Source organism: Gigantopelta aegis, chromosome 15 (genome assembly GCF_016097555.1).
Source record: "Gigantopelta aegis isolate Gae_Host chromosome 15, Gae_host_genome, whole genome shotgun sequence".
NCBI classification, from domain to species: Eukaryota; Metazoa; Mollusca; class Gastropoda; order Neomphalida; family Peltospiridae; genus Gigantopelta; species Gigantopelta aegis.
The window spans coordinates 43,670,698-43,688,770 of record NC_054713.1 but is presented as its reverse complement, the minus strand read 5'-3'; the positions used below and the strand labels follow the sequence as shown (position 1 = coordinate 43,688,770).

The window sequence follows — 18,073 nt, the reverse complement described above, 5'->3', positions numbered from 1 at the left end:
TTTACGAAATATGGATTTCTAGTGAAATTATGGTAAGATATGCTATATTTATTGTGTACGAAGCCAAAACAAGGGTGCGAAAAGTGACTGTCGTCGACTTTAACAATAATGCGGTCTCCTCACGTGGAAAACTTGAATGAACTGTCAACCGGATTATTCAGTGGAGCGATGATTTATGGAGGCACATTTAATATAAACTTAAACTTTTCAGCAACGAATAATTCCATGAACATCAATAAAAGTAAACACACCGATGATGACTCAGACACGTATTACGAGCAAATTAAATATTATATTGTTCGTGAATTTTAGCTATTACATTGTCTTTAAAAGGCATTTCAAACAATATCATTAAAATTATAGGTAACTTTTCACTCGTTCTTTCTTATTTCTGTTTATTGTTTAAATAGAACTATATTCCTATGTGTAATAATTGGTGGTTCTTCGGTCCGCGTAGTAACACAGCTGACCTAGTTGTGTAAATTTAGAAATCCCCGTCATTAGCTAGCTGTGTTACAATTTCTAAATTATTATTTGGAGAAAAAAAATCCAATTTAGGGTATGTAATAAATACAAAACTACATATATGTGGTTTTCTGATTTCTTTATTCCACTCGTGTATTTCCTGCCGGAAACCCCTCTGCCTGTGGCATCGGGGTTTCCTGCAGGAAATACACTCGTGGAATACAGAAATCAGAAAACCACATATATGTAGTTTTGTCTATATATAGTATAATATAAATGACTGGAACTTTAAGATATATCAGTACATACATGTAATATAGTGGCTTATTAATGAGAAAAGACAAACAAACAATTAGTCGAAGATTCCCACTCTAATACAACAGTAACCCTAAGTTTTACATTAAATACCATTACGGAGCTGCAGAAAGTACTCGCCCGCTCGCAAAATGTGAGTAAAAATTCTTACGGATGATTTAAAAAATGAAACTACCAGCCCGACGGTCTGTCTGTCCTTTTGATTTTGTTTGACACATGATGTTGATTACTTACCAAATGCTATTAATAATGTTTTTTCATTATATCTATATATTTCATTTGAAGTGAAGACACTGTATATTATAATGTTGTTAATAATATATTGTTCTATAGAAATTCTGGCAGGCTAGTAAAACTTAGTTCTGGTCCGGAAGGCTAGTTAAATATTTTCTATTTCTGCACCCCTGCCATTACATCTGCCGTTATCTCTGGTACAGTATTTGGGCTACACGGAGTCGACAATCAAATGTTTGTAAATCCACTTCTGACAGACAAGTATGTGGATTATTACGTCTGACATACACGTATGTGGATTATTACTTCTGACAGACACGTATGTGGATTATTACTTCTGACAGACACGTATGTGGATTATTACTTCTGACAGACACGTATGTGGATTATTACTTCTGACGTAGACGTATGTGGATTACTTCTGACAGACACGTATGTGGATTATTACTTCTGACAGACACGTATGTGGATTATTACTTCTGACAGACACGTATGTGGATTACTTGCGACAGACACGTATGTGGATTATTACTTCTGACAGACACGTATGTGGATTATTACTTCTGACAGACACGTATGTGGATTATTACTTCTGACAGACACGTATGTGGATTATTACTTCTGACAGACAGGTGTGTGGATTATTACTTCTGACAGACGTATGTGGCTTATTACTTCTGACAGACACGTATGTGGATTATTACTTCTGACAGACACGTACGTGGTATGTGGATTATTACTTCTGACAGACACGTATGTGGATTATTACTTCTGACAGACACGTATGTGGATTACTTCTGACACACATATGTGGATTATTACTTCTGACAGACACGTATGTGGATTATTACTTCTGACAGACACGTATGTGGATTACTTGCGACAGACACGTATGTGGATTATTACTTCTGACAGACACGTATGTGGATTACTTGCGACAGACACGTATGTGGATTATTACTTCTGACAGACACGTATGTGGATTATTACTTCTGACAGACACGTATGTGGATTATTACTTCTGACATAGACGTATGTGGATTACTTCTGACAGACACGTATGTGGATTATTACTTCTGACAGACAGGTGTGTGGATTATTACTTCTGACAGACAAGTATGTGGATTATTACTTCTGACATACACGTATGCGGCTTATTACTTCTGACAGACACGTATGTGGATTATTACTTCTGACAGACACGTACGTGGCTTATTACTTCTGACAGACACGTATGTGGATTATTACTTCTGACAGACACGTATGTGGATTATTACTTCTGACAGACACGTATGTGGATTACTTCTGACACACGTATGTGGATTATTACTTCTGACAGACATGTATGTGGATTATTACTTCTGACAAGACACGTATGTGGATTATTACTTCTGACATACACGTATGTGGATTATTACTTCTGACAGACACGTATGTGGATTATTACTGCTGTGTGAAACAATAAACCTCACACAACCACAGGTCATACAGGGTTCTGTCCAAAGAGCATACAAAAAAACAAAAAAAACAATGTCCACTAAACCTCAATTCTGAAGTTTGCCAAAAGCACCCAGGCCAAGATGGACGTAATCAGCAGTAGTAGGGCGTGGCCGCTGAAGTAGACGGCCGTGTAAACGTTCCGGTGAGAACAGTCATCGGCAAACACCCAGTTGTCACAGCCGTATGTCTGTAAATACAATTATCATCATTTTAATATAGAAACAGTCATCCACAAATACCCAGTTGTTACAGCCGTAAGTCTGTAAATACAATTATCATCATTTTAATATAGAAACAGTCATCGGCAAACACCCAGTTGTTACAGCCGTATGTCTGTAAATATAATTATCATCATTTTAATATAGAAACAGTCATCGGCAAACACCCAGTTGTTACAGCCGTAAGTCTGTAAATATAATTATCATCATTTTAATATAGAAACAGTCATCGGCAAACACCCAGTTGTTACAGCCGTAAGTCTGTAAATATAATTATCATCATTTTAATATAGAAACAGTCATCGGCAAACACCCAGTTGTTACAGCCGTAAGTCTGTAAATATAATTATCATCACTTTAATATAGAAACAGTCATCGGCAAACACCCAGTTGTTACAGCCGTAAGTCTGTAAATATAATTATCATCACTTTAATATAGAAACAGTCATCGGCAAACACCCAGTTGTTACAGCCGTAAGTCTGTAAATATAATTATCATCACTTTAATATAGAAACAGTCATCGGCAAACACCCAGTTGTTACAGCCGTAAGTCTGTAAATATAATTATCATCATTTTAATATAGAAACAGTCATCGGCAAACACCCAGTTGTTACAGCCGTAAGTCTGTAAATATAATTATCATCATTTTAATATAGAAACAGTCATCGGCAAACACCCAGTTGTTACAGCCGTAAGTCTGTAAATATAATTATCATCATTTTAATATAGAAACAGTCATCGGCAAACACCCAGTTGTTACAGCCGTAAGTCTGTAAATATAATTATCATCATTTTAATATAGAAACAGTCATCGGCAAACACCCAGTTGTTACAGCCGTAAGTCTGTAAATATAATTATCATCACTTTAATATAGAAACAGTCATCGGCAAACACCCAGTTGTTACAGCCGTAAGTCTGTAAATATAATTATCATCATTTTAATATAGAAACAGTCATCGGCAAACACCCAGTTGTTACAGCCGTAAGTCTGTAAATATAATTATCATCATTTTAATATAGAAACAGTCATCGGCAAACACCCAGTTGTTACAGCCGTAAGTCTGTAAATATAATTATCATCATTTTAATATAGAAACAGTCATCGGCAAACACCCAGTTGTTACAGCCGTAAGTCTGTAAATATAATTATCATCATTTTAATATAGAAACAGTCATCGGCAAACACCCAGTTGTTACAGCCGTAAGTCTGTAAATATAATTATCATCATTTTAATATAGAAACAGTCATCGGCAAACACCCAGTTTACAGTCATCGGCAAACACCCGTAAGTCTGTAAATATAATTATCATCATTTTAATATAGAAACAGTCATCGGCAAAAATAGCCGTAAGTCTGTAAATATAATTATCATCATTTTAATATAGAAACAGTCATCGGCAAACACCCAGTTGTTACAGCCGTAAGTCTGTAAATATAATTATCATTATCATCACTTTAATATAGAAACAGTCATCGGCAAACACCCAGTTGTTACAGCCGTAAGTCTGTAAATATAATTATCATCATTTTAATATAGAAACAGTCATCGGCAAACACCCAGTTGTTACAGCCGTAAGTCTGTAAATATAATTATCATCACTTTAATATAGAAACAGTCATCGGCAAACACCCAGTTGTTACAGCCGTAAGTCTGTAAATATAATTATCATCATTTTAATATAGAAACAGTCATCGGCAAACACCCAGTTGTTACAGCCGTAAGTCTGTAAATATAATTATCATCATTTTAATATAGAAACAGTCATCGGCAAACACCCAGTTGTTACAGCCGTAAGTCTGTAAATATAATTATCATCATTTTTTAATATAGAAAGTCTGTAAATATAATTATCATCATTTTAATATAGAAACAGTCTCGGTACACAGTCATCGGCAAACACCCAGTTGTTACAGCCGTAAGTCTGTAAATATAATTATCATTATCATCACTTTAATATAGAAACAGTCATCGGCAAACACCCAGTTGTTACAGCCGTAAGTCTGTAAATATAATTATCATCATTTTAATATAGAAACAGTCATCGGCAAACACCCAGTTGTTACAGCCGTAAGTCTGTAAATATAATTATCATCACTTTAATATAGAAACAGTCATCAGCAAACACCCAGTTGTTACAGCCGTAAGTCTGTAAATATAATTATCATCATTTTAATATAGAAACAGTCATCTTTCTAATGATTTAAAGACATCTCAACAAATTTTAAATAACAGCTACATGTACATATATTTGGTGTCATTTTTAACAAATGATAATTTTGACATAAAAATGGGAGTCTGAAAAAAAAGGTATTGTAGGGGACGTGCCAAAACAAATTATGTAGAATACTTGGGCTTTATATTTTGTTATTATTTTTCTTTTTATTACATTGACCCCTATACAGGTCCAGATAAAATGTTATGTATTTAGTGCATACTATGTACACTTTCAACCTACTTTTTTTTTATTAGGTTCAGGCCTAGTCAAACTAGATGACAATAATTTAATATCTTAAGTAAACAGATCTCAGTTCACGTGATTTTCTTTACCTAGGTAACCAATTGTTCGATTACCTGAATGATACCTACTCCTAACACTTGAATTACATGCAGTGACTTGTGTACTACACTGACTGTACACATCTGTTTTAGACAAACTTATTTTACAGTGAGATGGTACTTTTCAATTTGACTACCAATATGCTTCTTATTAAAAGTCCACAAAAATAATTTAGAATATTTTTGGAAAGAAGTTAAATTTAAAGTTTGTTTTGTTTAACGACACGACCTAGAAAACATTAATTATTAATCGTTGGCAATTGGATGTCAAATATTTGGTAATTCTGACATGTAGTCTTAGACAGGAAAACATTAGTAGCAAGGGATCATTTATATGCACCATCCCACAGATAGATCAGCACATATCCTTTAATACACCAGTTGTGGTGCACTGGTCTGGATAGGTGAAAAAAAAAAAAAAAAAGAACTGTGTCCACTGAGGTGATTCGATCCTACGACCTAAGCACCTCAGTCAAATGCTCTAGCGACCAAGTTAGATCCTGCCCAAATATTTGGAATACATTGGAATTTCATGAATGGAGTTTTAGTGATTCAGAAGTTCACAACTTTTAATTTTAGAACTCAACAGTTAACCACGTTGTCAGTTCGCATCAATTTAAAACTGTTTATCTAACACACAAACAGAACAATGGTCTGCATCAAATACTGTGTCCTGGAAACATGTTAAAAATAAGTTTCTGTTGAGCACAATAATAATGTCAGAGAGTTTAAACAAAAGCACTCTTTAAACATATCTTCCTGGTTTCCACTTGAGGCTTGTTCCTGTTTTCAAAGCTAACTCAGTCATGAAGGACCTAAACCATTGTTTTTGAGGATTATATTAATGAAACTTGTCTTCATGATTTTTAGTCTAACTTGGGTTCAAGCATGCATGTTGTGGGCATGCAATATAAGCTACTCCCATCAGAATCAGTTATAGAATAGACAGCAAACTTTATTACCGTAAAAAGGAATTTAGCAGCAAAGAGTCTTTTACAGTTTTTTTTTTTTTTTAAAGACAGGACAGCATATACCATGGCTTTTTATATATGCCAGATATGGAAAATTAGTAAGTTATGTTATTAATATCAAAAGCATTTTGTGTATCATAACAGCCACCCATTCTAATACTAATTACACCTAACGAGAATTGAAATTTGCTGCATGACCCATTTATTGGTTACGCAGAAATAAACCCAGCTAACCCATTTACTTTTTGTGTAACATGTTATATATCCAGGTAAATGGTGCTCCAAATTTTGCACAAACAAAAAATAGGCTACGCAAAATTAGATTTGAGTGAACAAGGTGCAAACAAAACGATCGTTCTCGCAATTTCCAGAAGCCTGTAATACCATTTACATTAATTACATGTCCAAAATGTTCAATGTTTTAAAATCCTTTGGTATATATATCTGTATCAAGAGCTGAGGGATGTTTTAAAATTATTTCATTTATGACATGTTTTTGCAATGACTCCTCAGTACAAAAAAAAGTAAAACATAAATAAATTTATAAGCTACAATCTTGTGTATATATTTCATTAGTTAATCGATATTTAGGTAAAATCAACCCCCCCTTCTCCCCCCACCCCAACACTCGAAGCAATTTTTGACATATTTGGTGACAGATTTGCACACATAACCAGTGTTCGAGATTAACGGTATCCCGATGTCCTGGGGATACCAAAATTTAATTTTGGATACCAGACTTCAAGAACCCAGTATCCCACCGTGATACCATATAATGTTGTTGGTTTTATTAATCCTTCATTTTTATTTTTCACTGAAACAACGAAAGTCGTCATTTATTGGTGAAGTTAAGTAACTGTACCCAGTCTAATGCTATGCCGTAACAATACCTCCCCCAACCCGTACCCAGTCTAATGCTATGCCGTAACAATACCTCCCCCAACCCGTACCCAGTCTAATGCTACATGTACATTGCAGTAATAGAGACTGGGAACCGCTAAGTCGCTATTGTTTTTGTTGGATGTTTCCTCCCTTCAAATTTTATTTGAGATATTGATTCCATATCTGCAGAAAATTGATACAGGTAGGTTTATCAGACACACTTTATAGATTACTGCTAAATATTAATTTATGTCAGTATTACTCAAAAATAGATGCAGAAAATGTTTTTGCCTATTCCGTTTGATTGCGGATTTTACGAATTTCGCGATTTTGATTGCGGCGTTGCAATAGACTGGGAACGAGAACAGTGTCGTCCAAGTTAATTACGATGTTATTTATGAATTTTATTTCATTTAAGTGGGATACTAAATTCTCAGGTGGGATACCAGATTTTGAAATGTTAGTATCCAACAGGGATACTGCCCAAAATTTTAAATCTCTGACACTGATAACAGCAGTTGATCATATCCAATGATAGCAAAAGCATGTGTTTATTATAGCTGTGTTTGCATTAATCCATTGGTAAACAATGTTATAAGATAATGATGGAATCTAGCAGCTTTGAAACATCAACAGACGATTCAAACACATTTTGTACAAACAATTCTCCTGCAAAAAGGCTTGACACTGATACACAAAAGTAACAGTAAGTTTTTACCACGATCCGCATCCATCGAACTAAACTGAAGTAGAGACTGACAGCAACGCACAGCAGTGAGAGAAGTCCGACCAAAATACAGTAGATGAATCGTCTGAAAACAAAACACATTCATTGCAATTTATTTCAACTTATTTTCGTGCTGCCATAACAGGATTTATTGTGTTGTTGGTTTTTGTTACCGGTACCGGCTCCCACCCAGAGCAAGTTTTAACGACTCGATGGGTAAGTGTAAGACCACTACACCCTCTTCTCTCTCACTAACCACTAACAACTAACTCATTGTCCTGGACAGACAGCCCAGATAACTGAAGTGTGTGCCCAGGACAGCATACTTGACTTGAACGTTAATTGGATATAAGCACGAAAGTAAGTTGAAATGAAAAATGAAATGAAACTCATAAAGCGGCTTAAGTTCAGCCAGCTGCTTGTTGTTTAAGTTAAAAATTTGTTTTGTTTAACGACACCACTAGAGCACATTGATTCATTAATCATCAGCTATTGGATGTCAAGCATCTGGTAATTTTGACATATAGAGAGGAAACCCACTACCTTTTTCCATTAGTAGCAAGGGATCTTTTATATGCACCATCCCATATGATAGGATAGCACATACCACGGCCTTTGATATACCAGTCGTGGTGCACTGGCTAGAGCAAGAAATAGCCTAATGGGCCCACAGACGGGGATCTATCTCAAACCATCCACGCATCATGTGAATGCTTTATCACTGGACTACGACATCCCGCCCTCGGCTTGTTGTTATTACTTGTTAGACCGATTTTTATGCTAAACATTAAACTGAATCACCACTTTGGAAACCAGTTAAAATAGTTTGCAAATGTTTTGTGATAAACCAGTAAAAATAGTTTGATTGGCTAATGTAAGCCAGCAAACCAGTAAAATAGTTTACAAATGTGTGAAAACTGATTGGCTAATGTAAGCCAGCAAACCAGTCAAAATAGTTTACAAATGTGTGAAAACTGATTGGCTAACGTAAGCCAGCAAACCAGTCAAAATAGTTTACAAATGTGTGAAAACTGATTGGCTAACGTAAGCCAGCAAACCAGTCAAAATAGTTTACAAATGTGTGAAAACTGATTGGCTAACGTAAGCCAGCAAACCAGTGAAATAGTTTACAAATGTGTGAAAACTGATTGGCTAACGCAAGCCAGCAAACCAGTGAAATAGTTTACAAATGTGTGAAAACTGATTGGCTAACGTAAGCCAGCAAACCAGTCAAAATAGTTTACAAATGTGTGAAAACTGATTGGCTAACGCAAGCAAACCAGTGAAATAGTTTACAAATGTGTGAAAACTGATTGGCTAAGTAAGCCAGCAAACCAGAAATAGTTTACAAATGTGTGAAAACTGATTGGCTAACGTAAGCCAGCAAACCAGTAAAATAGTTTACAAATGTGTGAAAACTGATTGGCTAACGTAAGCCAGCAAACCAGTGAAATAGTTTACAAATGTGTGAAAACTGATTGGCTAACGCAAGCCAGCAAACCAGTGAAATAGTTTACAAATGTGTGAAAACTGATTGGCTAAGGTAAGCCAGCAAACCAGTAAAATAGTTTACAAATGTGTGAAAATTGATTGGCTAACGCAAGCCAGCAAACCAGTGAAATAGTTTACAAATGTGTGAAAACTGATTGGCTAAGGTAAGCCAGCAAACCAGTAAAATAGTTTACAAATGTGTGAAAACTGATTGGCTAAGGTAAGCCAGCAAACCAGTAAAATAGTTTACAAATATGTGAAAACTGATTGGCTAATGTAAGCCAGCAAACCAGTCAAAATAGTTTGATTGGCTAATGTAAGCCAGGAAACCAGTCAAAATAGTTTGATTGGCTAATGTTGGTCAGGTTCAATACTCACAGGTGTGTGTAGTTCCCGACGTATCCGCCCACTCGACTGTATGACGGGACGAACCAGGCCGCGAGTGCAAGGAATGTTGCCAGCCAGAAGAATGCGTACCAGTGGACGGTGAAGACGGACAGACACATGATGAGAAAATGAACCAGCAACACAGTCTGTCAACACAGAATTAAAAAAGACAAAACACTCAAATAAAACACAAATAATAAAATAAAACAAAATAAATTTAATTAAATTTAAAAAAAAAAAAAAAAAAAAAATATGCAATTAAGAATGAATGAATGTTTAATGACACCCCAGCAAACAAATACACATCAGCTATTGGGTGTTAGAAAAGGTTAGTATATAGGAATATTATCACACATACAATAGAGACATTTTTAGGACATCACAAACATAATTATACCAGGCCTATGATAATTTAAAAAATGTATGAACCATTTATGTACAGGGATCATTTATGTACCCTTTCCCATAGACAGGACAGAAGGATGGATGAATGGATGGATGGATGGATGGGTGGATGAATGGATGGATGGATGAGTGGATGGATGGATGGATGGGTGGATGGATGGATGGATGGATGGATGGATGGATGGATGGATGGATGGATGGATGAATGAATCAGAATGGGCAGACAGATGAATGGATGTATGCATGGATGGACAAACAAATACACAAATGTCTGGACAATGAAGGAATAATTTAGATAACAAATTAATTTAATATCGTAAATATTAAACCTTGTAATTTCTGAGAACTGCTTCTCTCCTCTTGAAGATCTGAACTTCATTCACCAGAGCTTTCTTAACACTGATTGGCTGCCCTGGTCCAAGGTCAAAGTTCATCATACTGCTAGACACTGACTGGACATCCACCATGGTCTGAAATATTATAAACCAATACATCAGGCATGGACTAAGAATTTTTAGGGATCAAATGGACTTTACCTCATACCAGACATTGATAGGAAAAACTTGAGGGGAGTGATTAATTGTTCCCCTAACTTGGATTATGACAGCCATTTAATCTTACCAAATTTATACCTTTAAATTCACATGCTAATGGGTGCTAAAATTGTTCTTCTTGAACTAGTCTCAGGGGAGTACTGGGCAGCAAAAGTGATAGCTCCCCTTAAATGGTGAAGTCTGTCATATATCAGATTTTGGTGAAAATGTACCAGAATGTAAACCTTTTAACAACCCCGACTTCTGAAACATTTAAGGATTGTTTGTTATTTCTTTTACGTTCATCTGGGTACCCAGATGAACGTAAAAGAAGCAACTGACAATACTTCTGAATTAAATTTGAACGATCATACTTGCTAATAATAACATTAAAAGTTCATATTGTCTGATTTTAATAATAAAACAAATGGAATGAAAATAAGACTTTACAAACTAGGGTCTGTGCCTCTAAGATTTCACATATAAAAATGTTTTATTAATATATCACCTCTGGTCGTCTTGACATGGGTACCATCTTGACAATGGCGTTGTCGCCGATGGCATAGTCGTCGAGAGTGAAGGCATCTCGCAGAAACTGTCCTTTGTATCGCAGTCGAAACTGGTGGTCCTCTTTGCCGAGTTCGTACAAGATATGCAGCAGCTGAGCCCGGATTCTGGCGATCTTGTCGGCTGGTAACACAACAGTTACAAAGGTTTTCAACTGTTAGGAATAAAGAAGAGTGATGTTTTAAGTGTATAAACGGTTGTACAGGCATAGACCTACCGGTAAGTCAGGACTCTGAGAATTGAAAACTTGCATAAGCCATTTATCGGTTATGCCTAGGGCTTCTAGAATTTTTATAAAATCCACTAGCCATGGGATCAGTAATTTTTAAAATGTACTAGCCACAATTAAAAATTCACTAGCTCTACTTTACTTTAAGTTAATACAATTTTACTAAATAATAGTAATAATCGGATATAACACCTAAAGAGGGAGATAGAGCTCAAAAACACTAACATTGGGAGGTGGGGTGGGGGCAGGATATTCATATTTACAAAATAGACTTAACTCCAACATCTGACCAAAAATAATTCACTAGCCGTTAGGCATGGTAATTATAGGATATTAAACGAGCTTCCATTTCGTAACATGTTTATGTCCCGAGTGAAATAATGTTCTACTGTCACGAGCTTTAGCAAGTGACAATGAAAAAATATTTCAAGAGGGACATAAACATGATTCGAAATGGTAGCGAGTTTAATATCCTATTTATTACCCATAATCGATCTTATTTATATCACTCATTTCGTTTCGTTGATGTTCCTGTAAGGTTGTGCGCCAATTGATGACGTCATCTTGTGACATCAAAAGTGTTACGTCCCACATGGCGTTCTAGTACGCTCTCACAATTTTCTGAGGCTCGTGAGTCAATAATAATCATTTTCGTTAAATGTTTTAGAAATTATGTGTTATTCAAATATGAGACACCTATACAAATATCTGTGCAGTGAGATCAGTGACATGAATAAGTAACAAATTATTCGACTGAGCCACAGTCAGCGTCTCTTTTGATTGAATTTTGTGTATGATCGACACCAGATATTGGTACTGTCATAGCCGTAATCTTGCTACATATCTTGGCACCATGATTGAACTATGCATTATAATAAAATTGATGTAACATATAACTTAAAGTAATAACTAATAATAAAACTATTATAAACCTATATTTAAGACCTTTTATAGCAAAAACATATACAGTACTAATAATAAATTGTGAGTAATAAATTTAAACGTTTGAAATTAAAAAACTTATACATGTTTGATTAATGTTAAGTGACCACCATCAATCAGTATGTCATCAATAAAATTGAAAACTTTAATTAAAAAAAAGATAGTCTATCGTCTGTGGATCTGTTTCGGTAGTTGCATCGTTTGTGCGCAACAATACATATATTTGAATATTTCTGACATCGTTGACTTTTGCATGGGGTAAGTAACAAAAGTCTGTCATATTCACAGAAAGTTTCGTAAAAATAAAGCTAAAATGAGCAAAGAAAACAAGATTGAACATAACCCACTCATAAAGACAGCACATTCAAGGGTGCACAAATGTGAAGTTTGGTTGCCCAACATTATCTCTTGGTTGCCCACATATTTCATAAAAAGGTTTATGAATATAATTTTAAAAACTGTCATTAAAATGAAACTGAAATTTAAAACGTTTTTATTATTATCATTACGTATCAGTTTAGTTTTATTCCTTTTTTAACATTATTTATCTACATCTCATCTTCGCTTGGGCTGTCACAGTCAAAATACTTTGATGAACTGGATGCTTGTTGGTGTAGTTTGTGGCCTTTCACATGTCTTGTGTAATACTCATTTCAACGGCTGCATCATCCATTCCCAAAGATTGTGACGTAGTACTTTGGCCAACATTATTCTTAACAAACAACTCACACCATTCAGTAACGCGTACAATTTCAGTGACTCAAAGCGCCACAGGAATTGCTTAATTATTGAACGGCTCCTCAGTGTGAGAAAGTGCGGGAATACTCTGTATTAAAACAGTGTACACGTGATGATCACGAGTAGCAGGCCTGATCCACATTTTCAGTGATACCAAACCTTTTTTTCATGTCAAATCGGCCCTACTTAGTACTACTAGTTTGTCTCTATCTGGATTATTTCACCACCAAATACATATTTTATATTGACGATACTACTAAACCATTTAACAAAAATACAATTTAATTCATGAAAAGACGAAGAACTTAAAACATGAAAAACTTGTTCATTAATTAGACTAAAGCTTGCCAGATGGGGTCTAAAACATTCACACTCGGTAAGCACAAGTCGTCAGTATTGGGATACATCAACAAGGTTTCTAGGGTGAATAGGAAATATTTTGTGATGAGAATTGGTAGGAACCAGCCAGTTTGGGGACGAAATATCTGGCATATGGCTTTTCCAAACACCTGCCAAAATCATGCACGGTGGACGCCGAGTGGATGGCAGCGTTAGGGTGGATATTTATATCGCCTGTCAGACAAATTGTCAGTGCCCAGACTTTTGAATTGCCCATGACTGTCTGTGTGTTGTGAAGCTTTGTTTTATGTTTTATTTGTTTTATGATTTAATTGGTTGCCCATCAGGCAACTGTTTGACAAAGAATGGTTGCCCGCAACACATTTTGGTTGTCCCGGGCATGCGGACAACCAATTTGTGCACCCCTGACATTACTTAATACCTTTTTTCTATGATTTTCAAAGACTGTCATTTAAAAGAAAACTTTCTTTTAAAAACTATTTTTATCTGTTCTCAGCTGTACTGCTATATGGTTATTGAAGTGACATGATTGTCTAGGCGTCTGCTGGCAAAACTCTCTTTACAGATACTTGCCAAAAATATATGTTCCTTATATATTTTAACATAAATATCTTTCTGAATTTCTGTTTATATATTTATTAAAACTCAGAATGCAACTTATCAGTGTTCTTGCTGCTCCATTGCATTTTGCCGCCCTCCTTTATTTTCCTGTACCCTACTATATTTAGCAGCACTTATCTCCGCTATTTCCAAATGCACACTTTTTTCCGCACAAAAAAAATTAACAGATTTTTTTTATCTCACATTAGGGGATCACTTTACAAACATCTTTATTGTTTCTCAATATTTACAGCTGATGCATTCTATATGTTTTGACGCACATGCGGTAAACTTTACTACATAGTGGCCAGTGAAGCATAGAAGTACTAATAAAAGGTAGCTATTTAAATAACAACTGTCTGTTTATAACAACTGTCTGTTTATAAATACTGATATGCTTTAGAACCGAATGCTTATGCACATTGAAACTTATTCACCTATGTGATGGAAAGACTTGTCATGAAAACAGACTGAACAGTACCAATATCCGCTGTCCATTACACACAGTGATAATGGGAATAGTAAACTTAATAAATGTTTCATAACCTATAGAAAGACATGTTTTATTTAACGACGTACTCAGCACATTTTATTTATGGTTATATGGCATCAGACATATGGTTAAGGACCACACAGGTATTGAGAGAGGAAACCCGCTGTTGCCACTTCATGAGCTAATCGTATATCTTTCCGATTAGCAGCAAGGGATCTTTTATATGCACCATCCCACAGACAGGGTAGTACATACCACGGTCCGCTTTTTTAACATTTTGACATTTATTGGACCTCCGACACAGCAATAAACATCACAATAATAAATATCATGCCAGAGACGTTTATCTTGATGAACTAACCACAGCCTATGATATACCAGTCGTGGTGCACTGGCTGGAACGAGAAATAGCTCAATGGGCCCACCGACGGGGATTGATCCTACACCGACCGCACATCAAGCGAACGCTGTACTACTGGAACACGTCCCACCCCCATAACCTATAGGTTACCAAGTCCATAATTTGTAGTAATATAACCTGTACATGGGTGAAAACTTAACATTTCGATAAACGATGAAGTATAAAAAGACTCAAAGTAAAGGTTGGGAGGAAAAGGGGAAAGGGCACTTGACCACTTCCTCAATTATTATTTTTTTTTTTCACAATTTGTTTTTAAAGAGTTAAAATCCATATTCAGTTATTTTACTGAAAATTAAATACACAAATAATTTCTCAGGCAAATGTGAAATAAAACACACCGGAAAAGCCTTGTTTTCTACGTAAATCAACATGATTCGTGTTGAAGATCAAATGTTGACATAATTTCCTAGGCGATGACGTCAGCGGATATAGCTATGGAATTTATTCTACCTACATTCCTCATTTGCCCGTGAAGCACCAACATCAAAAGACGATCGTACAGCATTGATGTAACCCGGTTATTTTTGTCAGTCTGCTGTTCTATCCGCCCTTAACCGCTTAAGAGTCAACTTGTGTTTGTTTAATATATTATATTGTTTGTAGTAGCACAGTATCACAGACAAAATTTTGTATTAAAGGTGCATCTCAAAATTGCAATTTAAAGTTTCATATTTCGCTGTTTTTATATGTTTTAGTGATCAATAACTACTAGCTATCACTACTGTTTGGGTTGTGATTGACAAGTCTGTATCTCTACAACTGTTTCAATCCATTATAAACTATATCTTGTGTACGTTAAGATCGGTCGAAACTAGCTTTGGGAGTGGCAGTTCTCCCATATGTAAAAAGGAAATGATGGTGTTCATACCATTATAGCATGTGGCAGTCTTCCTAAAGGCGAAATATTTAACAGTGACTCATGGGGAGAAATTACTACATTGTCAAAAGATCCTTTGGCTCTGTCTTGTGCAGAACTATGGATTTGAAGATATTAATGGTGTTGTTCATATTTACAAATAAGTCATTGATAGTTTGTCACAAACTCCGGAGACAGAATTAATCATGTTTGCATATCGACACGTCGGCAAACTAGCAACAAGGAACCTTTTCTGTGCCCTTCCCCTAAGCAGGACAGCACATACATCATTCTGTAATATGCAATTTTAGTATAATGTTTGCTTATCGACATTTAGACACATTTTATGAAAATGGTGTTTAACATATGGTTATTTCGATATATGTTCTAGAAAATCAGAGATTATTTAGATGTTTTTAATAAATAGAAACAAGGAAACTTGTATGCGCACTGCCCTAGGCAGGACCTTACATACCACGGTATTTAATATACTAGTTGTGTGACTGGTTGGGACTGCAAAACTCCAATGAGTTCTACGAGGGTAGTGATCCTACGAAGGAAGGAAGGAAGGAATGTTTTAATTTAACGGCGCACTCAACACATTTTAGTACGGCCTCGGTGGCGTCGTGGTTAAGCCATCGGACATAAGGCTGGTAGGTACTTGGTTCTCAGTCCGGTACCGGCTCCCACCGACAGCGAGTTTTAACGACTCAGAGGGTAGCTGTAAGGCCACTACACCCTCTTCTCTCTCACTAACCACTAACAATTAACAACTAACCCACTGTCCTGGACAGACAGCCCAGATAGCATGATGTGTGTGCCCAGGACAGTGTGCTTGGACCTTAATTGGATATAAGCACGAAAATAAGTTGAAATGAAATGAAAAAACCACACATTTTAATTACTGTTATAAGGTGTCGGACACATGGTTAAGGACCACACAAATAATGTGAGGAAACTCGCTGCAGTATCCCACAGACAAGGATAGTACATAGTACGGCCTTTGTTACAGTGGTAGGACGAATGGATGGACCGAGGAATAGCTCAATGACCCACCGACGAGCATCGATCCCAGATTGACTGCGCATCTGGAGAGTGCTTTAGCACTGGACTACGTCCCGACCCTTCATTGTACGACCCCTTGTACATGATTCTGTCAATTCAGCTGTGTACATCCCTCTTTCATCGCGACAGTTAAAGTTTGTACATGATTCTGTCAGTTAAGCTGTGTACGTCCCTCTTTCATCGCGACGGTTAAAGTTTGTACATGATTCTGTCAGTTAAGCTGTGTACATCTCTCTTTCATCGCGACGGTTAAAGTTTGTACATCATTCTGTCAGTTAAGCTGTGTACATCCCTCTTTCATCGCGACGGTTAAAGTTTGTACATCATTCTGTCAGTTAAGCTGTGTACATCCCTCTTTCATCGCGACGGTTAAAGTTTGTACATCATTCTGTCAGTTAAGCTGTGTACATCCCTCTTTCATCGCGACGGTTAAAGTTTGTACATCATTCTGTCAGTTAAGCTGTGTACATCCCTCTTTCATCGCGACGGTTAATTAAGCTGTGTACATCCCTCTTTCATCGCGACGGTTAATTAAGCTGTGTACATCCCTCTTTCATCGCGACGGTCAATTAAGCTGTGTACATCCCTCTTTCATCGCGACGGTTAAAGTTTGTACATCATTCTGTTAATTAAGCTGTGTACATCCCTCTTTCATCGCGACGGTTAAAGTTTGTACATCATTCTGTCAGTTAAGCTGTGTACATCCCTCTTTCATCGCGAAGGTTAATTAAGCTGTGCACATCCCTCTTTCATCGCGACGGTTAATTAAGCTGTGTACATCCCTCTTTCATCGCGACGGTTAATTAAGCTGTGTACATTCCTCTTTCATCGTGACGGTTAAAGTTTGTACATCATTCTGTTAATTAAGCTGTGTACATCCCTCTTTCATCGTGACGGTTAAAGTTTGTACATCATTCTGTTAATTAAGCTGTGTACATCCCTCTTTCATCGCGACGGTTAATTAAGCTGTGTACATTCCTCTTTCATCGTGACGGTTAAAGTTTGTACATCATTCTGTTAATTAAGCTGTGTACATTCCTCTTTCATCGTGACGGTTAAAGTGTGTACATCATTCTGTTAATTAAGCTGTGTACATCCCTCTTTCATCGCGAC

At 36.2% G+C, this 18,073-nt stretch overlaps 1 protein-coding gene across 1 annotated transcript in view; it reads right to left on the bottom strand.

Annotated features, from left to right (window-relative positions):
• LOC121390227 overlaps positions 1 to 15,449 on the bottom strand; it is a 33,666-nt gene extending 18,217 nt beyond the window's left edge. The window contains exons 1-6 of the mRNA XM_041521998.1: positions 15,378 to 15,449; positions 11,198 to 11,410; positions 10,486 to 10,626; positions 9,743 to 9,897; positions 7,865 to 7,958; positions 2,558 to 2,701 (exon numbers count right to left, since the gene is read on the bottom strand). Of these exons, the coding sequence (XP_041377932.1) occupies positions 2,558 to 2,701; positions 7,865 to 7,958; positions 9,743 to 9,897; positions 10,486 to 10,626; positions 11,198 to 11,410; positions 15,378 to 15,410 (780 nt within the window). The 5' untranslated portion in view covers positions 15,411 to 15,449. The remainder of the gene's footprint in view (positions 1 to 2,557; positions 2,702 to 7,864; positions 7,959 to 9,742; positions 9,898 to 10,485; positions 10,627 to 11,197; positions 11,411 to 15,377) is intronic.
• Between the last annotated feature and the right edge of the window lie 2,624 nt (positions 15,450 to 18,073).